The sequence below is a fragment of the Calypte anna genome, chromosome 6 (genome assembly GCF_003957555.1).
Source record: "Calypte anna isolate BGI_N300 chromosome 6, bCalAnn1_v1.p, whole genome shotgun sequence".
NCBI classification, from domain to species: domain Eukaryota; kingdom Metazoa; phylum Chordata; class Aves; order Apodiformes; family Trochilidae; genus Calypte; species Calypte anna.
The window spans coordinates 724,564-747,275 of NC_044252.1; the positions used below are offsets into that span (position 1 = coordinate 724,564).

General features: G+C 44.1%; 1 protein-coding gene across 1 annotated transcript in view; it reads left to right on the forward strand.

Annotated features, from left to right (window-relative positions):
- LOC103537678 (transmembrane 9 superfamily member 3) overlaps positions 1-22,712 on the forward strand; it is a 33,222-nt gene that overhangs the window by 485 nt on the left and 10,025 nt on the right. Inside the window, 8 exon segments of the mRNA XM_030452868.1 lie at positions 6,079-6,274; positions 10,618-10,740; positions 12,894-13,054; positions 13,312-13,389; positions 13,872-14,003; positions 14,290-14,456; positions 16,617-16,711; positions 17,907-18,037. Of these exon segments, the coding sequence (XP_030308728.1) occupies positions 6,079-6,274; positions 10,618-10,740; positions 12,894-13,054; positions 13,312-13,389; positions 13,872-14,003; positions 14,290-14,456; positions 16,617-16,711; positions 17,907-18,037 (1,083 nt within the window).

The following is a 22,712-nucleotide window of genomic DNA, read 5'->3' on the forward strand; positions in this document are numbered from 1 at the left end:
GGGAGAACCGCGGTGTTCGCAAGGGCCCCGCACGCCTCAGGGAAGGGGAAGAGGGGGGTTCCGCCGTGACAGCCCTGGGGTGTTGGGGGGGGGTGAGGGACAGCGCGGGGAGAAGCGGAGGGGGGAGCAGGAGGAGGGAGCAGGAAAGGGGGAGCAGGAAAGGGGGAGCAGGAAAGGGGGAGCAGGAAGGGGGAGCAGGGAAGGGGGAGCAGGAAGGGGGAGCAGGGAAGGGGGAGCAGGAAAGGGGGAGCAGGAGTGGGGAGCAGGAGTGGGGAGGAGGAGTGGGGAGGAGGAGGAGGGAGCAGGAGGGGGGAGCAGGAAAGGGGGAGCAGGAAGGGGGAGCAGGAAAGGGGGAGCAGGAGGGGGGAGCAGGAAGGGGGGAGCAGAAGGGGGGAGCAGGAGGGGCCTCTGAGCCCTGCTGAGCCGGGCTGTGGGGACACCGCTCCCCCAGGGCTTGGCCCCTCTCACCCCGGAGCAATTCACTAATTAATTGCTGTTTGTGCCGGAGCTGCTCTGCCCTCAGCCCGCCTGCCGCGGTTCCGAACGGGTCAGGCTCCAGGGCCGGGTTTGTCACGATGGAGTTACATAGCGTCGGGAGCTTCCCTCTCAGCAGGGGCTGTCTGGTTTTATGTGTTTAGGAGAGGGACAAACTCTCCGGGGTTAAAACTTGAAACCTCTGTAGGATCGTCTGTGCTGGTTACAAGCTGAGGGGTTTATCTGCAGCAGCCACCAGCCTGCAGGGGAAGCTGGTACTGAGTACTGCCCGGGAGCTGGTAGCTTTGAACTCATTTTTTTTGTTGCTGAGCCTGTGTTTTGGGTTAGATTTCTCCTGGTTGGTTTGGGGCGTTGCAGAGTGGTTGTTCTGTTTGAGTTAACTGAGAGAGCTGAGCTCTGAGGGCTGTCTGAGGGATTCCTGCTCACTCATTTTCATACTGGAGAGGAAAAAAAAGAAAGATTCCTAAAGCTGTCGTTTCATAAAGCTTCATTAAAAAAAAAGATTCATAAAACTAAAGATGTATTTAGTTTTGAGCTCACAGAAAGTGTATTCTGAGGTTTTTTCAGCCTCCTGAAACAGTTACAGTGGGAGCCTCAGGTTCCTTCTGGAGGTTTGTCCCTTCCTCACCTCAGTTGCTCAGCTCCCCAGGATGAGGGCTCTCTCTGGGTCACTCATCTGTCACTCACGTGCAGCATCACACGGGGGTCAGGAATGGGGGTGTGGGCAGGCAGTTGCCTTTTTTTGGAAGGCTGTCTCCTCACTGGGGTGTCTCAGCACTCAGACATCCCATGGGAGGCTGAGCAGGAGCATTAATAGCAGGGATGAAACCTGAGCAGAGCTTTTCCAGCTGGGTTCTGAGGTGGAGCACCCAAAGGGAAATGCTCCTCAGATGCTGGGGGTTCATGGATTTCACTTCTTGAATCTGAGTGGAGGCAGAACATTGATTTATCTGTGTCCCAGGGGCTTCATTGCCCAGTGGGGCTGTGTGAGCTCTGGGGAGGTGGGTGCAGGGCTGCCTCAGGGCTTGCTGGCTTCAGGATGGGAATTTTCACTGCCTGGGCTCCTAGGGCTGGGATCATCAACCATTAATTCCTTAATTCCCATTCCTAATTCCTGCCTCAGGGGGCAGCTCCTGGTGCCCCAGCACTTGGTTGTCTGGTTAGGTGTTACCACAGCCTGAAGTGTTCCCTGCTCTGCCTCAGCAGGGTCCTTGCTCAGTGCCCTGACTGCTGCTGGCAGAGGGAACAGCACACACTCTTCATCAAATAATGCATGCAGCTGCTGCAAGAGGTATAAATTGGCTGTTAATGCTTTCTGTGCCCTTTATGGGCTGCACAAGCAAATATTATATTTATATTAAATATTATAAAAGGTATTTATTTGTGAGAGGACTGCAGGAAGCTCTAGGACTAGAGAGAGGCAGCTGTTGATCAACAGCTAAACCCTCTCTCTTAACTCTGAATTAGACCTTAAAGTTGGTGTCTGTAGTTCTGGAGGGGAAGGGCAGTGTAAACAAACATGATGACAAGGTCAAGACTTGTGTAAACCAGCAGTAAGTGCAGAGGAACATTTAAATCTTCATCCTCAGCAGGCAGTGCAACTTCAGAACACTTTAACTCCTTCCCTGCTTCAGAGGGTGTCCTGTCCTGCTTTCTGTATCTGGCACTGGTCACTGACAGCTGGCCTTTAGCTTGTGGCAGTGGTAGGATCAGATTTTGGTGTCTTTGGCACAAGATTTAGGGTTGGTGACCTGCCTGGCCTGGGCTTTCACACCTCCTCTGCCTGGACCTGCTGGAGTGGGTGATACCAACAAAGTATTCTGAAATATCCTGGGGTTTTTATTGGTTGGTTTGGTTTGGGTTTTTTTTTCTTGCAGGTGAATGGTGTAGGTAGGGAGTAGGAAGTATCTTCACATAGCTTCAATTTAATGATCAGTGCCCTGCAAGCTTGGGAATACAATGTCAAACACTGAAAAACAAACAAAACCCAGCCCATACTGCCAATTCCTAATTCATAACGACTGGGGAAAGCGTTTCTGTTTGCCTTTCAGCCTAGTGAAGTACATGAAAGCCCTGAGCCTGCAAAGCTGCTTTAAATTTAATTTATGAAACGTTGAGATGTGTGTAAGATCTGTAAAATTACCAGAGAAATAGTGTAAAAACCATGTCAGTGCTTGTGAAACACCCCTCTGCCCGTGCAGCTGTGTGCAGACAAGCAGCCTGGTGCCTTTTTTGAAGTTCTTGTGCTTCCATTTTGAAGAGGAGAACTAAATCTCTGGGGAGCAGAACAGGGTGTGCCTGAGCAGCCCTGTGCATCTGGGAGGTGTCAGAGGCACAAGTGCTTGTGCAGGAGCTGAGGCTTTGGTGAGCCCTGCACTGGGAGAGAAGTGAAGAGTTGTGCTAGGAATAACCTGCCTGCAGCCCCAGCTCTCTGTGGGTTTCACAGGTGTGAGGTGCAGAGGTTGTGTGGGCACAGAGTGTCTGTGGGAGGCTGGGGATGAGGAGCCTGGGATGTTCCTGACCCCCTGAGTTCCTGCCCTGCCTCTGCAGCTTTGCTCTGCCAGGTGGTGCTGGCCCTTTTCCCCCTCAGAGATGTCATGAAGTGCACTGTGGAAAGCCTGACTTCAGAGGTCAGCTTGATCAGAGGTGTAAAATGACACACTGATGGGAATCAGATTGATTTGGTGGGATTTTGCTGAATCATCACATCAGGTTTGGGAGCTGTAATCCTCTCCATCATTACAAAGACTTGTCATGGTTTAAGAACCCTTTATCAGCACCCTGCCAGTCTCAGACCTGCAGCCTTTCACATGTTGTGCCTTAATCCCAAGAGAGCAGAGGTTTGCTGCCCTTCAGGCAGACTGTACCAGCAGCTGGCAGAACTTGGGTGATGCTGAGACTTCTCCAGGCTGCCCCTGTGGTGGTGCAGCTGGGTCCTGCTGGGTCATCATGTACTCCATACAGTTACTGGAATTACTGAGCTGAGGCTAAGTGCAGAAAAGGTGCAAAGGCAAAGTTGCTCTGCTGACAGGACAGGGACTGTGTTTTTCATCAGTTACAGGAAGTAAAAAGTATTTAAAGCTGTAGCTTGGAGCCTTCTCATGTTTGGAGGAGCCTGTGAATCCTGGCAGTGTTACCAGACTGACATGCTTGTGCCTCTGGCTTTAATTGGGCTCTCTGAGCCACATGCAGTGCATTGCCCCTTCAGATGGACCCAGACCTCTTGCTGAGACTGCAGCACCCCAGTGTTTGACCTTTTTGCCTTGTCAGTTACTGTGTTCCCAATAGGACACTGGTGTCCATCTTCTGGCGTGCCAGAAGCTGCCTTGCCAGCATCTGATTCTCTGCAGACAAGGCAGGAAAGAGAATGAACACCAGAAAAGAACTTCCCAAAAAGCAGAAGGTCAGTGCAGCCAAACAAGGCCTTCATGTTAGCAAGGTGTTTGGCACTTCCATCCACAAAGGATGAAGATCAGATTGACCCACGAGTGTCACCCAAGATCTTTATAACTGAGAGTGAGCAAAACCCAGCAAATGTGGGGAGGGAAGGGGAGGGTGTTTGAGCTCCCACCAGGCTGAGGGGGAAGGTGCTGAGCTGGGTCTCTGAGTGCAGGTCTCAGGTTTGGGGGGCCAGCCTGCAAACTGCTGTCTGGGGGGGCTACTGGGGGCAGTGAGGCTGTACCTGGGCTGGCTGAGGAGCCACCTTCATTTCTGGAGCAGTGCTGAGCAGGTTCCTCTGGTAGTGCTCCAGGGTGGTTGTGAGAAAGTGCAAGCAATAAAGGTAGACTGAAATATTATTATTATTATTATTGTTATTATTATTATTGTTATTATTATTATTATTATTATGATGATGATGATGATGATGATGATGATGATGTTTGCTTTGGTCCCTTTTCCCTCCTGAGCAGGCTGGTTGTATCTTGGAGACCTGGTGGGAAAATCTGCAGGCCTGAAAGAGGGCTGAGCATGGTGCAGATAAGACACCAGCAGAGCCACAGTTTGTTATTGCAGGTGTTGTCATTGCTGTGTAGTTACACTGGTAGGTCAGAACACAACAAGAATTGGATGTGGTTTCTGTCACTTGAAGGTGACCCATCAGAAGTGTTCCCAAGTGTCTGCTCTGCAAGCAGGCAGGTTGGTGAAACTGGTAAGTGTTGGGTCTCTGCTGCAGCTGGGAATGCAATTAGGAAGGTATTTAGAGTTTCCTGATGGACATCACTCCTGTAAGGGTCTGGAGTGACCCTTGTGCATCTTGGGAAACAGAAAAGATGAGGCTTGTAGCCGAGGTGATGTGTTAGTGTAGAGGGATTCAAACTTCTCCCAAACCATCCTTGTGAAATCCTCTGGGTTAGCTTTTTGACACGTCCTCTGAAGAATTTATTGCATTCCCCATGTAGGGAATTACTCCTGAGCTAACCTGTCAGTATGGCTCTGGGTATTTGGGGGAAATGGAGTTGAAGAACCTTTGTTCCTTCCTTAAAAGCAGAGATGCAGAACTGGGTTCAGCTGTGTGCTATGAAATAGCTAATTAACACTTTCTCTCCCTCTCCTGTGTGCTCTGTCTTTGCACAGTGGTCTTAAAATAGCTCTTCATTTTTCTGGACTTAGAAAGAAATCAGGATCTGAATGGTGATTGTGCTTTTGGGACTTTTTTCTGCCTTCAGAGTTAGATCACTGTACCCCCTACTCTGTTGGAATGACAGGAGGTGAAGTTGTGTTGGGTGAGAGGCTTTGTAGCAGCCAGCAAACCTCATCCAGGTGCATTCAGAGCCAGAGCAAGCAAGGATTCCAGACCCATCTCCTGAGTTCATGCAGTATTTGGTGGATGAATTGCTGTAAGGACGTTTTTCTGGTTGAAAAGTTAGAAGGACTTGAAAAAAAACACACCAAAATCACTGGCTCCTAGCCAAGGAATGAGTTTTCCTGGCTACCAGGAGCTTTGGGAAGTGAAGAGTGGATACTTCCAGAAATAATTCCATGGCAGCCACCAGATTTCTTGCTGTTCTGTTCTGTTCTGTTTTGTTTTTCACTGTGAGGGTGCTGGAAATGCATCACAATGCAGTCCTCCTGCCTGGCTTTTTTGTCCCCTGGCTACAGCAGGTGTGCTGCAGCCTCCTTCCAGCTCCTCCTCTGAGGTGTCTCACTCTTCTGAGAGAGTGAGATGTCATTGGTGCCACTGCAGAAATGCAGAGGAGTTGCATTTTAGGAAAATCCAGGATAGCTGTCCCCATGGGTCAGTGTCACCTGATTTATAGTCTGGTGTTTCCCTCAGTGGAGATAAATTCCTTTGCTTTTATCTGTTTTGTCTTTTGAGTTTTGAGACTTCTGCTTTTCTCCACTCTGCTCTCTGCATCTTTTTCTCCTCCTCTTCTGATACTTCAGTGCTAGGCCCTAAGAAACTACAGTCAACTAAGCCTTTTTTTTTGTTTTCTGTAGGAAAACAGCTTGAAAATCTTACTGAAATGTACCAGTCCTGTGACTGAACAATCCAGCCTTGTTAGCTAATATGAATGAGGGAGTTTCTTGAGGATTTTCAGTCTGCTGAGCTGCTCATCCAGCACAACAACTTTTATCTTTCAGTACCAAGATAAAGAGGAAGTTGTGTTATGGATGAACACAGTAGGACCCTACCACAACCGCCAAGAAACATACAAGTACTTCTCTCTCCCCTTCTGTGTGGGGTCAAAAAAAAGCATCAGCCACTACCATGAAACCCTAGGAGAAGCACTTCAAGGAGTGGAATTGGAATTTAGTGGCCTTGACATCAAGTTTAAAGGTAAGCAATTGAAAGTGCTTTTATTCACTTGAAAAAAAATAACCACAAACCCTTAAGATTTGATTTTTTTGAACTAGAAGGACTGAAAGCTGCTGCTGTCAGCAGCTGAGTGTGTTTTGTACTGGTGGTTGAAAAGCCCTGCAAGGCTGTGTGCCACCTCTGACTTCAGCTCACACTGAATTTTCCTCTGTGTGACCTGTAAGGATGATGCTTGCAGCAGGTAAGTGCTGCTGAAGTGATTACATCTCCTCAAGTAAAAGTAACCTTCCTGGGGCTGGATGATCAACAGCATATTTCCTGGATATTGACATTCTGGAATGACCAGTTCTGGAGGTCTGATTGATTGATTGGTTTTTATTTCTCTGTGGTGCTGGATACTTGCAGACTCTCAGAGTGTAACAAGGGCCCAGCATCTCAGAGTTCTTAGCACCAAGTTGATGGTTGTATCCTGGTTACTGTTTGGCATAAAATACCTTTAACAAATCCCTTTATATTGTTTGCTCTAACTCATCATACACCACTCAGGGTGGAGTTAGTAGGGCTTGGGCTTTTTTTTCCCTGTTGTTTCCTGCTCTCTTTCTATCCTGTTCCAAAGATGACATTTAATTTCTTTTGCAAGTCCATTTCTTGGTGTTAGGGGCTGAGTCTTTTGCATCATTCCTCTGTGTCTGTTCTTTGGTACACAGTTTTTTCAGATATTTGTAAGTGGTAGTTGCAGAGCTTCAAATAATAACAGATTGGTTTTGTCTATAGTGAGTTTTAACATGTATATATCTAATCCATATCTTTAATCTATCTACATGTATTTTTTTCCCCTGAGGGCTGCAGTTCATTGCATCACCTGTGCTTAACTGAATGGAAAACTCAGTCTTGTCTGAGCATTTGCAGTCAGATGGGATTGCTTCCTGTAAGCTACAAAATGCTTTCTCCAAAACTGGACATCTGCAGAATGAGAGAGGTGATGGGGGGTTTGGTAGAGGCAGGGTAAGAGGAATCAAAGTTTAAAAGACTGTCAGAACCAGAAATGTTTCTTCCAAAGGGGAAGAACAGAGAGGGCAACTGACAGCAGTTCAGGATCACTCTGAAGATTAAAGCTTCTGCTGTCAGAATATGGTATTTTTACTTCTACAGCCAGTTACAGATGTATTTTTTGCAGCTCAGACAGTTCTACCAGTGCATACAGGTATTTAGTTGCAGTATTGGGGTGTGACATGATCTTCTAAACAGGCTTTGGATGGGTATGGGAGAGAAGAGATTTCAAAAGGATCAGGTGTTAATGGCTGGTACCTGTAAGTGATGGATGTGCTGCCCCATTCCCCTGCAGCATTCCTATTTGTCCATGCCCTTTGTTGCTTTAAAAATGTGACTTTTTATTAACATACTGGAGCTCAGTGTAGGTTTCTGATCTGGATGGGGCCTGCAGTGAAGGTAGCTCCCAGTCAGAGTGACTGAGGTCAGGTGTGTTCTGTACACGTTAGCTGCTTGATGTGTCCCTCATCCTGAAGCTGTCCCTGTCTGCTGCTGGGTTGTTCCTGCACAGTCTGTGTCCTCTGGGTGACAGGGGAATGATCTCTTTGCTGTCAGCTGCCATCCAGCTCCTCTGTCAGGGAATGCTTCCATATTTCTACCAATGCACCCCTGCAGTGAAATCTGACTGGGAATCAACTCTGTTTTACCATATATAGCCTGCTATCCTTTTTTTTTTCTGAATTTTGGAGAAGCAAGTATTGATTAATTGTACTTGTTGGCAGTAGTTGTTAATACTTAAATATAGAGGTACATAAAATTTCTTGAAATCCAGATCCCCTTGGAGTACAGGTTTAAAAGTAAAAGCCCAGGGCATGGACCAGACTTAAACTTTAGCATTTGGATGGAGGATTATTTTCCAGTTTGGTTGTTGAATTATGGCTGATAGCTCAATTTTGTGGTGACTCTTTAGTGGTAGATCTTGTTCTTGGCTGGAGTGGTGTACACTTCCCTCCCTGCCCCCCTTTTTTTAAAAAATTTTTTAAAATAATTTCAACTGGATTGTGTGAGTGAAATAAAAACCTTTTTTGCAGCTGATACATTTTATCTTGTGATTGGTCCATCCTGCCACTTCTGCAGCAGTGGTCCAGAAGCTGCTGCAATTAAATTGAAAGAGAGTTATTGGTGATTTGTGGTTGGTTTGGGGTTTGGTTTTTTTGATTTTTTTTTCTTAACAAATGGATGTTTTGGCACCAATAGATTCACACGTTCTTAAGTAAAAGACAGAGCTTCAGGATGTGTTGAGTATCTAACATCTGCAGCTGGGAGAATTAAGAACTGCTCAAGGACCTTTCAGTAATCACTGAGATGCTGGAATATGTGTTTAGATACCTAACCATAGGGACTTCTTTTCCAAGGTTTTGCTTAAGTATCTGGAAGACTTGCCCAGATTTTCTGCATGAGTATGTGAATGAGGTCTGAGCTGTGAGTTCACAGGGAGTCATGGCTTTCTTCATGCACCTTTGAGATGATGGCAAGGCCAGCAGTTACAGGGAGCTTTCCTCTTTAAATGAGTCTTGTAAGGATCTTGAGAATGAAATGAGATTTGGATTTTATGCTGTTAGGTTTTTACCTCTGAAGTGAGTCAAGGAGAATGAGAACTGTTGTACTAAATTAGCTTCTGCAGTAGAAGCCCAGCTCCCTTCTCAGCAGGGTTTGGCTGGGTTCAGCAGCAGGTTCAGTGCAGAATCAGAGGTGTTTGGGCTGTCAGTAACTGAAGTGCCAGAGACTCAGTAAAGCTGCCAGTTGGGTCAGTGGGCCTTAGCTCTGCTTTTGAAAGAGCAGGAAAACCAGGGCTGTGCTGCAGAATGGAGGTTTGCACCTCTGTGTGTGTAGTGGTGACTGGTGGAACCCATGGGGCACTGCTGCTGCTTCTGTTAACAACCTGTCCTCAGAGGAGACCATACAGAACAGCTGGATTGCCCTTGGGAACAAGGAGGGACAGTCTTGTTCTTGTGTCAGAAGTCTTAATTCTGTATAAATATCTTTTTGAAGAAAGTAATGAATTATTAACATATACTTAGAATATGAATTTAGGCTTTCAGCTGGCTTAATTCTCGTTGTCAAGCTAGATCAGGAGTAATAATGCTTTTTCCTCTAGGGTACACCTGGGATCTATCTAGTGAATTATTAAATGTATTGAACATTGTGGTGACTTCAGTTAGAAAGTGAAGTTTTGACATGGCCACGCAGTGCCCGTTAGAGAAGGTGAATTTAAAGGGAAAAGGATTTTTTAGCAACATTATTTTGAAATCTGGTTAAATGACCATCCCTCTAGGCCAGAGCCCAAGACTGACACCTACAGCACCTCCAGAAAGCAGGACAGACACTCATTTCTCAGTGGAAAAAAAGGATGCTCAGAGTGTATGTGTGAGGTCAGGGAAGAAGTAAAAGTAGAAAATGTAGGAGAAAGTAAGGTGACTTTTGATAAAGATTAGAGCTGTACTGGGGACACTGGTTAATATTGCCTCCTAGAAATGGGTCCTTGGTTCCAGTGACAGCAAAAAGAGGAGGCAGGGGGAGCTGGAATTGTTTTGTGTTCTCTTCAGTTTGCTCTTTGCAGAGTAAAACCATTCTCTAAGAAGCTGATAGGTGTTTTTGTCTCTAAGTCTGTTGCTCCTGAATTCTTGCAAACATGAGTCTGTGTGTCCTGTTTCACTTGAAAAGTGAGTAAGAGAAAGATTGGGATGTGAGAAACATGGCTGCTGTCTGCACTGGGTACAGATTGGAGATGGGGAAAATAGCTTCCTGCTTTAAAGAGGTGGGTTTTACTTCCCAATGAAGCCTCTTGTGCATTTTTGCATTGTTCCTATTTTTACCTTTTGTCTTTTTTTGTCTTTATTCTGCTTGCTTTGTTTCTTCCTTGATGGTAGCTTCTTGAGAGCTGCTGAGAACTTGGGAAGTTTTAGTTTTTATGAACAGCATTCCTAGTCAGTGGCTGTGACTGTACTGCAATGGGAGGATACAATCATGTGCACTTTTAGGCATTTGTTACTGGTTTCCTGCCTCTTGTTGAAGAGTTTTGGTCTGTCCAGATACAGCTCCCATCAGCACATGAAATTTAGTGTGAGTCAGGTAGCAAAAGGACACTTGGAAACCTTTCCTTATCCAGGCTGTGGGAAGCATGGGGAATGTTCCAAATCCACTCATGGAATTACTTTATTGGTTCTGTTTTCAGTGTCTTTTCTTGTCATCTACTTGGGAATAGCCAGGAGGGGTTAAAGATTCCAGCAGTGTCCATTCCTCCATTTGCTTGGTTTGTCTTTGCTTTGAGCCAGCTCATTAATAAATCATTAATTGCTTTATTTTTCTTGCAGAGGATGTAATGCAGACAACTTACTGTGAAATTGACTTGGACAAAGGCAGAAGAGATGCATTTGTGTATGCCATCAAAAATCACTATTGGTACCAGATGTATATTGATGACTTGCCAATATGGGGTGAGTGAGATGGACAGACAGCTCCGTGCCAGCTCCAGGAGGGCTCTGCCAGGGGGTTTCCTGGAGCCACTGGATGACTAAGCTGCATCACAGCCATCTCCCAGTTGTGGCAGAATTTAGGCAGCCAAATCATGCAGATAATTGGAAGGATTGTTGCACTGAAAGACCAGTGGGATGGCTTGTACTGGTGAACTTCAGAACCAGTGGAAAGCTGTTCTGTTTCTCAATCACTGAGTTAATGATATCAAGTTCTTAAGGTTAAATTCTTTTAAATGTTCAAGTGAGTGATAATGAGAGAGGTCAGATACAAAGTCTGCCTTAATGTGTTCATGAATAACAACTGTCTTTTGATGTTTAGGCTTTACTTTGCTACTTCTTGTGTTTATTATTGTTGCAAGAGCTGTTTGATTTACTTTCATGGTAATTCAGTGTCTTTGAAGAGTTCTGCATGTGTAGTGTGTGGTTATATGAAGGGCTTGTGCTTTAATTGGGTTTATACCATTCTTAAAGTTGCTCTTCCTTAGTAGTATTAATTTGGGCTTGGAGGAGCTTGTGTCTGGAACCAAAGTTTGTGTCCTTGTTGCCATTATGTCCTAAGCTCTTTGTTTTTAAACTCCCTTCTCAGCTGTGTTCACAGCCTAGTAAAGAGTGCTCTGCAGCTTGCACTTCCCCCTGATAAGAATCTCCCTGTTATAAACTGAAGGGAAGTAAAAAGCACCACAGAACTATTTAAGGTAAAGTCTTCATTGCCCGTGTTCTGTGAAGGAAATAAAATTGCCCAAAATAAACAGAATCCCACAACAGCTACAGAGGTCCAGTTCAGGGGATGTGCAGAGGTCCTTTGGCAGGCTGTGTGCTGAATAGTGCTGGGCACCATTTAGTCAGCCAGAGTGGGGGTTTTGAGCTGGCACACAGAGGAGAGGCCAGACTTGGCTCTTTCCATTTCAGGGCATCTCCCTAACTCTCTGGACCTCTGTGTTAGTTCCCTCCTTCAGGCAGGGACTGATCAGAATGTCCTTAAAGTAGTTTAGAGGTCTGTATGGTCTGGGTTTGGATAGTGCCTGGGAACAGATGGGGTGCCAGGTGCTGAGCTGTGTGGCACAGGCACAGCCTGGCACATGTTTCACCTGGGTAGCACATGCAGGGCAAGCCTGACAGATGAGCAGGAGAGGAAAACATGACAGGAAAACACCACCTTGAACATGAAAAAGCCCAGGTAATGCACAGGTGCACCATGCACCTGCTGCTTTCTGATAACCTCTGCATATCCTTCACCTCCTTATTGCCCCTCCTGCTTTTATCTATCTTGAGTGGTGCTTTTATTTTGGCTTCACATCTTGCATCTCAGCTCTGCTGTGACGTTCTTGACATTGAAGATAATGCTTGTAGCCTGGGAGCTTTGGGACTGCTAGACTGGGTGCTTCTTTTTTTTTAGGTATTGTGTATTCTGTGGAATTTTTCTGTAGCAGGTTAAACATTTTGCAGTAAGTTATTGAAAAGTAAGAGCTTAGTGCTGAGTTAGTTCAGTGGAGTTCTGTAGCTCCAGGAGCATCTGAGCAGCTTTCCATCTTGGTAATAAAAGTCTCCAAGTAAATGGTAACTTTCTGAGTTTTTCAGTGAAAGTAAAGAGAGTAGTTGGAAACTCTCATTCTTGGCAAGCATTGGAAGTTTGTGAGCAAAAGAGAGCAAGAAGTATGTTAAAAGGAGTCAGCTCATGAGGAATACAGGCAAAGTAATGTTTTTAAGAGGAAGAAAATGGGTGAAGGGATAAATTTGAGCTGGGAAAACAGAGAGGTAGGGGCTAAGCTGTGTTCATGGAAATTAAATATGCATTCAGTCAGTTGCTTCTCTGGTCAGAACTCCAAATAAAACTAGAGGAGCCACTGCCTGTTCAGTTTCCTCTGCAGTGTTTGCAGCTGCATACTTTTTTTTTTAGTGCTATTACAGAATGTTTCTTGCAGATCCCTGTGGATTGGAGGTGCAATCAGGGCAGGTCAGTTAAAAAGAAAAGCATATGGCTTGCTGGGTTTCCTTTACTCCAGTGATGGTGGCTTTGTTAGCTGGCCAAACATTTGTAATGCTCATTAAAAAATAATTACAGGAATTATCAAAGGCACACCTGTAATAGGTACTTGGATTTGTTTCCTCTGCAGGTATTGTTGGAGAAGCAGATGAAAATGGAGAGGATTATTACCTTTGGACTTACAAAAAACTGGAAATCGGCTACAATGGCAATAGAATTGTAGATGTCAACCTGACCAGTGAAGGAAAGGTGAAACTGGTACCAAACACCAAAATCCAGATGTCATACTCAGTAAGTTATTTGGTGATACATCTGTAGTAAGAAACTCTTTACAGTGAAATAGTTACAAAATAGATGCTTGCATCCCTGCTGGTGTGTGTTACTACATCAAGCTGTATTAGAGGAAGATGCATCTTTACTCCTTGGGATATCTTTTTAATTAGTGAAAAATCTGGATAGGTGTGTTAAGAATAAATGTAAAATTTCTACTAGAACTTTGTCTTGCCTCTCAACCCTTATTTGTAAGGTCACAACTTTTCTGTCTCCAGGTGAAATGGAAGAAATCAGATGTGAAGTTTGAAGACCGATTTGACAAGTACCTTGACCCATCTTTCTTTCAGCACAGAGTATGTATTGTTCTCTGACATTCCCAGTGGGTGCTCACGTTCAGAAGATGTCATGGAATTTCTGGATGACATCTTTGAGCTTCCAGATGTTCCACATGTCCTGAGAGGGGCAGCTCTGGGGCTGTGGGTTTGTAGGGGTAGTTCTGGTGCTCAGACTGCTCGAGGTTTTTTAGAGTGCTTCAGGAAATGTCTGCAGGCAAGCTCAAGCCTGCAGCAAGAACAAGGCAGTTCAAGTACAGTTGTTCACATGGTTGTGAGCACCTGAGTTTCAGGGACACAACTGTTTCAGCTTGTAAGCTGAGTAGCTGCAGGTGGGAATTCCTCTGCTTTTTGCAGCCCCTTTTAGTGGGGCTTTCTACAAACATGGTGTCACTCAGCTAGTGCTGACAGCCTGTCCTGCTAGGCAACAATTCACCCTTACTAGAACATAGCTGAAACCCATTTGCAGTTCTAAACCTTAGGGCTGTGTTTTCTTTTTGTAGATTCACTGGTTTTCAATTTTCAATTCTTTTATGATGGTGATCTTTCTGGTTGGCCTAGTGTCTATGATACTAATGAGAACTTTGAGAAAAGATTATGCCAGATACAGCAAGGAGGAGGAAATGGATGACATGGTAAGATCTGCATTCATTTTTTACATTCTCTTCTTGTAAGGCTTATTGTTTTCTCTTTCTGGGTCCATTCTGAGCAGGATGGGGGGTTATTCAAGTAGCAATTTTGTTGTCTTCTTGAGCATCTTAATAGTCAGTTCTTCCCTAGATTTGATGCATTCAGGAGAGAAGATACACTTCCACTTGAAGCTGCTTTAAAAAAAAATCAGACCTTTAAAGCAGCCCATCTTGGGTGCTTGTTGTCATGACCAGGCTTATACATTTTTGTTTGTTTGTTTGTTTTTCCTAGGACAGAGATCTAGGTGATGAGTATGGGTGGAAGCAGGTCCATGGAGATGTCTTTAGACCATCCAGTCATCCCTTGATATTCTCATCACTTATTGGTTCTGGTTGTCAGATTTTTGCTGTCTCTCTCATAGTCATTGTTGTTGCAATGATAGAAGATTTGTACACAGAGTAAGTGTGTAATTATGCTTTGCCTTCCACGTGCTCATGTGAACAAAATAATGACTGAAATGAATGTTCTAGCTGCCTGGAGAACAGGGCTTGAGAGTCTTTAGCAAATGTATTCAGAAGGGTTCTTTTTAAATTGCAAGCAAACTGTCCTACTTCTGTCATGTGAGTTGGTCTCCTTTAACTTGGTTGTTTTACTGTTGGCTTTTTGCCTGATATATTATGGAGTTTGCTGTTCTGCAGAGCAGGTGCTTTGTTTTAAGTGATGACTAAAATTTCAAATCCCTGCCCTATTTTCCTTTGCCTATCACCTGTAGCTTGATTTTAACAAGTTGTAGTACTTCTAACGTGCCACTAGAGAGAACTCTTGGATTTGAATTCAGCTGCCTTTTAATGGGGTGTTTAAAAAGCCACTGTAGTGCCAGGCTCTTGACAGGATAATTTCATTTTTCATATGTTGTTATTCTGCCCTTGTGCCCCGTGGTTACATTTCTGAATAGACTTATATACTCATTTTTAATTGTATAGCATGTCAGCCCTTTAAGGGAGGGAATAAAACCCTCTCAGAGTGTTTGTGCACTGGAGGGATGCTGTGAGTCAGTAATGGCAATTGTAAAATACCTCAGAACAGTAATTTTAAAAAGATATATGTGCACTTAGAGTTTTATTGCTGTAGCCTTTATATCACTTTCAAAGTTATTTTAATTATGGGTATGTAACAGAACAGCTGTCTCAGCCTGGTGCAGAAAATTCTGAGGTTTAGGAAAAGAGTGCTGTTGAGTGAAAAGGGCTGTAAACCATTACAGGAACAATTTCCTGCCCATTTTCTTCAGGTCTTTTAAAATTCTTGGGGATTAGGTAGCTGATGCCAACTGGAAGTCTCTCAGCACAATTTGGTCTTGTCAGCTATTTATCAGTGCTGGTTTGTGCTTAGAGAAGCTTCTCCATCAGGGTATTTGAAACATAAGTGAGGAAGCTCAAGAGTCAGGGATCTGGAGATAATTTTAGATGAACATCTGCTGGTCACTTTGCAGGCAGCTCAGGTTTACTTGGGTCAGCTTCAGGCTGGGCTTGGTTTTCTGGGGTCTTGCCTGTGTTTCTAAATAGGCTTAAGTGGGAGCAACTGTTACAATTGGTTTCTGTCTAACAAGTGACTTTCTGAAATAGAATTATTCTTTATTTTTTGGGAGGCAGATGTTAGCAGAATGCTCCCTCAGTGTGTGTGACCAGCAGGTATGTTTGCTTACTTCAGTCCAGCCAGCCAGGGAAGCACATTGTGCTCAAGATTCCTTGAGTAGGGCTGGCATCCAGTTATTGCCCATCAAAAGCCAAAGCAGAAACCTGGGATCTCTTGGAACAACCAGCTTGAAGAATGTTACAGCAAACTGGCTGGAAACCTGCTGCTGCTTTTTGCTGTTGCAGAGTAGCAGAGGAGCTTGGGGAAACAGCTCTGCTCATGAATAACATTTATATCTTCCTATTCTTGGATAGCATTTTTTAAACATTTATTTGGGGCTGGCTTTTGTGATTTAAAATTATCAGCTTTGCCTGTAAAATTAAAAAAAGAATATGCCAAAATGAGTACTCCCAACATTTAATGAGGTGATAATTTAAAAACTGCTGAACTCTTCTGCTGGGGCTGCTCCATGCTGATTTGTGGCTGCATTTATAGTTTCTAAAGCAGGTTTTCTAATTTTCTATGAGATGAATGCTTTCAGTCTGAAAAGTTAATTTCTGAGGGGTGGCTGAAGCATGATTTACAATCTTCCTATGTTTTTCTTAACACTGGTCTTTGTGTGAGGCAAAGGGTACTTTCCATCTGCAGGAGTTAAGTCTTGCACGTGGTGTATGTCATGTAAGTAGTTCAGTTCTTTGTACACAAGACACACATCCAAATGTCAGAGTGTTTGGGTCAGAAGTGAGATTTTTACTGCAATGCAAATAAATGCAGTTAGAACTCTTTTTTCTCCAGATTGAATTACACTGACCCCAAAGCTTTGGATACAAACAGTTCCCATTCTCACATAGATTTAACAATTAAGCATTTTAGAGTTTTTTTTACATTAAGATACCTAAGATATTAAATAATGTTCTTGCTGACTGTATATATTCATGTAATCTTTGCTCTAATATTGTTTTGTCATTTATCAAACAATCTTGTAGGAGAGGATCAATGCTTAGCACTGCTATATTTGTTTATGCTGCAACATCACCAGTCAATGGATATTTTGGAGGAAGCCTCTATGCTAGACAAGGAGGTAAATTGTTTTCTATTTTCATTGCATTGTTGAATGGAGGAGTTATTACTTTCTGATAAGGAAATATCCTCATGGAGTTAGGCCATAATACCACTGGAGACCAGAAGCCAAATAAAATTGGCAAAGCAGATTTAGGCTGTTTCCAAGTGCTCCCCACTTTGAGTTATGACCAATTACATCCTCGCAGTCCACTAGCTTCCTCCATCCCCTCTGCTGCAATAAAAGAGTGATCAATATCTATTATCTTCTGTGGTGCTTTGGAAAAAATAATTCTGGTAAGTTCTGAGAAGAAAATGTGTGTATTTACAGTGTGATTTGCTTGTTAGTGTCCAGTCCCAGCTGCTCTCTAACCTACTCTGAGTTTGGAGGTTAGAGATGTCTTTTACTGGGGCTCGTGTACAAACCTAGCAAATGTAGGAAAACAGATCTAGGTAAATGAAGGTTGCTGTATAGTTGAGCCAGATCTGCTTTTTTGTTTTGGTTTTTTTTTCTTTTTTCCTACAGCTCAAACATGCCTCAGAGCCTGCAGTGCTGGTTGTGTTTGCTCACAGTGAAAATACATCCGGTGGGCTTGCAGAGCAGATGCTGGTTTTCTGGGGGTTTTATTTAGTTTTAATAATTTAATAAATAATTTTTATTTATTACAGATGCATCTGGGATGTATGAAATTTAAATCTAGACAGTGTTTAGGAGCATAGAAAGTAGAGGCAGTACAGGCAGGCTTTACACCAGGGAGAGCCAGTTCCTCACTGCATCCTGAACACACAGTGTCAGCTTAGTTGGGTCAAGACAACCCGGAGCAGGTGGTGCCTGAGAGCAGCTGCAGTGCTGAGTTGTCCCCAAGCAGTGCTGGGGTCTCAAGTGCTCCCAGGCTCTGCACAGGGCCTGCTCTGCTATCTCTGTCTCTCCTGATCTGCTCCTCACACATACACTTGGGTTTCCTAGCCTGGTTTCCCTGGCCAGCTCAGCAGATGCTGTTCTTCAGCTGAAACGTTCTCACGCTGCATCTCCTCAGCTGCCAGGAGTCAGATGAAGCTGTTACTGACTCTTGGCTTTTGTGTCAGTGTTACTTATTTCTTTCACCTTTGTGGGGGAGAAGAAGTCCAGGGCCTAAATTCTGCAGGGCTTGCTGAGACACTGGGTTTTCTTAACACAAGTTCTCTGACCTGTCCCCTTGGAATGTCCCTTCTTGCAGGGAGGAGATGGATAAAGCAGATGTTCATTGGAGCCTTCCTTATTCCAGCCATGGTGTGTGGAACTGCCTTCTTCATTAACTTCATTGCCATCTATTATCATGCTTCAAGAGCTATACCCTTTGCAACCATGGTGAGTCATTTTCCTGGGGAATTTGCACACTGCTGTGGGCACAGGAAAGCCACCTTTTAGTCTGAATACAGCTGGGAGTCATAGGTTATACTTCCCAGTTAGACACTTATTCTGGGAGGGTTTTGAGGTGTTTCAGGTACAATTTATTTTAATCACAATAGCAACAGCTGCTGGCTGCCAACAACAGACTTCTCTCCACTCCAGTTGGCACTTCTGCTTTGTACTCAAGCTTAATGTTGTAACAACATGGGAACTCAGCAATTTGCATTTTCTTCTGGGTGGCCAGCACCAACTGGTTATAAGCTAAAATGTAATACAAAAGGATTCCAAGTGAAAGCTACTTCCAAACTTTTGCAGTCAAGCAGAAAAAAACCTAAAATCCAAAGATCAACCAGCAATGTGAGATGAGAAGTCCTGGGAAGATCTGGCTTTACAAAAAAATGAATTGCTGTTTCCACTTGCTGAAGTGGTATTTATAATCCAGTGATGGTCTTGTGTCCCTGTATTAACCATGCCCCTTGAAAACCAGTGCTGGTTGGATTACTTTCTCATTTAACCATGGTGACTCATCTTGTTTCTTGTGGCTTTTGTCAGGATTTTGTCTGTTGTCATGGCCCTTTCAAGTAGCCTCAATTAATCCTGTGAATGCAGTGCAGGAAATAATCACTTGGCACTTGGGCAGAATTCTCTTTGAGCTTGCAGGGGGGAGTGAATGAATCTCAGCTTCACAAGGTCTGCTTTACAAATGGTATTATTTGAGATACAACCAAATCCAGTATGTGACTGAAACTGCTTCTGAAGAACACCAACGCTGTTGGTGAGTGAATGTGGAAGAAATCAGCACTAGTGCTAAAAAGAGGGAGAATTCTCAGTTTCAGACAAAGCTTTCCATGTCTTTCTGCTGATGGAGGAGTCATTACATGTACAGTGCTGGTTCTGGTCAGCTCCTCACCAGCAGTGTGTTCAGAACATTCCTACACAACAACTTTTACATTCATTTCATTGTTACAAAACTATTAATACAGTATCAAGCTAAACATGCTTCTAAACCCTTCAGTTCATTTTTCTGGTTTTCTTCAATAAATTAAAGGAAGATTCTGTCTTTGGATATGTTTGGATCACTTGGGCAGTGCCCCAAAGGAACATTGTGTGTTTTTTTCTCTCCTAAGCTGGTAGCCATGTACAGCACTGCCAGAAAGGTTTGCAGCATTGATCTTTGATATGAGCAAAGAGGCTGTGTTTCACTACTGAGCAAGCACTTATGGTGTCACATTTCTCACTTGTATTCCCACGTGGAGGTCAGGAATGCCAAGGGAAGGGAATTCCACCTGTGCTGAGGTTTTTTTTCTCTTAAATCTGTTCAGCTGATTTGTATTTTAAGACCGTGGAAACACGGACGTGCGAAAGCAAATGGGAATATAAATCTTCAGGGATCACTTCACCAGGATGTGAGGAATCTTTTTATACCCAGTGATTTTAATGATCTCAGGGCTTTATGAACATGTTGGAATCGTTATGACTGCAGCAATAAACTTCAGTGGAGTTAGCAGAGTTCCAGTAGGAGTGGGTTATGAATCGGAAACTTCATCAGAATAAGCAATGCTCTGAGGACTGCAGGCTGGCTTAGAGAAGGAAATAAAAATTGTTTGAAATTACCACGTTATGCTTCAGCTTGAAGTCCCTGGGAAGCACTCTGGTTTATGGAGAAGATACCTTTGTGTCTTTCCACCTTTGTGTGCAATATGGGGAGGCTTCTAGAATTCTCTAGTGCAGACTTGCTGTTGCTGCTGCCTTCTTAGGGAGATCAAACCCAAATTAAATCATATCAATGTACCACAACACAGACATTTCTTCCTTTACCCTGACGTGTCTTGAAACCTCCCTTCTCTATTCAAATTGCTGGCAAGAGTTGCTACCTTTTTTTTGACCACTGTCAAGCTGGAAAAAGCAGAAACTTAATTGCTGGAAAGTCTCTGAGCCAAAAGGTTGCTAAGAGACTGTGTTGAAACGTGACATCCCATACACTGCCTGCTCTGCATTGCCACTTCCCAGTGAGCCAGGGGGTAGTCTCTTCTCTCTGACTTTCTTCTCCCTTCAGACAGATTTTTTTGTGGAATATAGGCAAGGGCAGCTGACAGTGTCAGAGCCAAGACGTTCAAGCACAGTTGGGGGAGCTTTCATCTGCCTGGTGTCTGCTCTTCTGTCTCCTCTGTCTTGAAATGCTCAGACTGAAGGGGCTCTTTGGGGTGCTGGTACACCTGGCTGTCACTGCCTTCACCTTTACAGCTTCATTCACCTTGTAGAAGTCACTTATCCCCAGTGTCTGGGAACTCCTTGAGGATGTGGCAGGGACTGGGAAGATCCAAAGCTTGTTTCTGAAGCCATTCCTCATTCTGGGGACCCTCCCCTTGGCCCTTTTGGATATCCCTGCAAACCATCCCACCTGGACTGTGACAAACCTCTACTCAAACACCCCAAGACTTTGCCTCTTCCCTTGGATGCCTTGCTGCTGTCCTGCCCTTCAAAATGCAGTAAAGAAGGTGACAGATTCTATTCAAATATGAGAGCTTTGAAAACTGAATGGTTTAAAGCTTCCAACTCCCCAAGCATGTAAAGGAGATATAAAAGCCTGGGGTATTTTTCTTTTTTCTCTTTACCTTTAGAGAAACTCAGTGGGTACTGTTCGATTTTTTTTGTTGTTGTTCTTTTGGAGCCCAAATTTGACTTTTTTGGGCTATTTTGTTCATTGTATTCTGTTACGGGTGAGCATAGAGGAGTTCTGAAGGGGTTGCACACTTCTCCACGAGTTTGGGGAGGGTGGTGGAACATCTGCTTCTTCCTAAGCAATGCAGAGTTCTACAGAAGGCAGGATGATGGAATTCAAAGGGACCCTCTTAGTGCTGGCAGTGGGTAAGTTGTGGCTGCTTCTGCTCTTCTGTGTGTGATACATAATTTAAAGATTTCCATTAAGGCTGCTGTGACTAATGCAATATTCTGGCAGTGTTATCTGTGTAGCTTCTGTGGAACTGTTTAAGATGTACTGGGTTGGTTTTGTTTGAGCAGCAGGTTCCTGTGTGGCTAACATTTCCAGTATGCATTTTTAATGATTTCATTAAATAAGGTTATGCACACTGAGTTGCTCTGGGGATGAAGACTCCAGGGTTTGCATCTTTTATACCTTGCTTATAAAGTAGGGGAAAAAAAGTATTTCCTCCAGGAGAGAGCTTAATTCAGGCTGCAGCCATCCCTGACAGCCTTAACTTGATAAGAGTGTTGGCTGCCACTGAAGGAAGAGGACCTGATAGTGCCTGAGATTTCTGTGCCTTGAGCCAGATAAGGGGAAACATCTAGCTACAAATAGAAAAGAAATAAATTAGTTTTATACATTCAGCAGGGTGGTTCCTCAGAGTGCTTGCAAGTGACTGTGGAACCCATGGTCAAAACTCCTTTTTTTTTTTTCTCTGAAAACAGATGCAGCTTAATGCTTCTGCCTAGAACTCTTGCCCAGTGTAGCACCCTTGATTAACAACTTTACTGTAATAAAAATTAATAACCTTTATTTTGAAGCCTTCTCTTCATTTTCTGTGCAATATCCGTGCAGCTGATGTGCAGAGAAGCATTGCACTGAACAGATTCAGTAACCTCTGCATGGGGGGAGAGGCTCATGACTGAGAGTGCAGTTTTGGGAGCTGACAGGAAAGATCAAGCTGTTACTTTGACAGTTAATTTTTATTGCTTTTCTCCCCTGTGCATTAAGCAGTCAAGGCACCATAGCCTGCCAGTCGCTGTTTAATATTAGATATGCTCATAAAAATTTTAATTATCACCTTTGAATGAAGTTTAATCTACAGTTGTCAGGAAATATGAAACACATGGCACTAGAACATAAATTATATCCCTCTTGACAACAGTGTTTGGGGGTTTTTTCAAATAAGGAGAGCTGAATGCTGCACATTTGGTCAAGGGCAGTAGAATATTCTTTCTCTATTAAAAAAAATATGATAAAGGGGTTAGGAAGAATGCAGACTTGGTGGGGTTGGCAGTCTTCTATGGCAACTAAAACCTGCCAACTAACTCAGATGCTCATGTAGAGATAAGATACTGAGCACACCAAAAATGCAGGAGTCAGACTGGAAGAGGTTTGGTAGAAAACCTTGTGTAGCATGTCTGCTGTCACAGGGATTATGGGGGGTTTTGTGGGGGGGGTGTCTGGGTTTGCAGGTGTAGCAGGTTTCCCTGTTTGCATAATCCCTGGGTCTTCTGAAGTGGTGGTTAAAACAATTGCCTGCATTTCTCTGGGCTGAGGTTTCAGCAGTGCTTCTCTTTAAGATGCTGCCTTCCTTAGCTGCTGCAGGAGAGGCAGAGGTATTAGGATTTTGGGTTTTTGAGTTCATGATGAGTGACCTCCATGGGGAGGTGCTGCTGCAGCAGGACAGGGCACCTAAGGGTGTTCTACCTGCCTGCTTCTTTTCCTCTTACCATTTGTGGTGCTGACTTGGAAGGCAGGAAGTGTCTGAGCTGTGTTGTCCCAAACCAGTTCATTTTTCAGTCAAATAGCTAACAGAATGGCAGATGTTACAGCATTCTAAGCCATGGTTTGACTTCCATGGAGCTTTAGATCCTGGCCAGGACTTAATTCTCCAACATCTTTTCCACCTACTGCACCTGAAAGAAG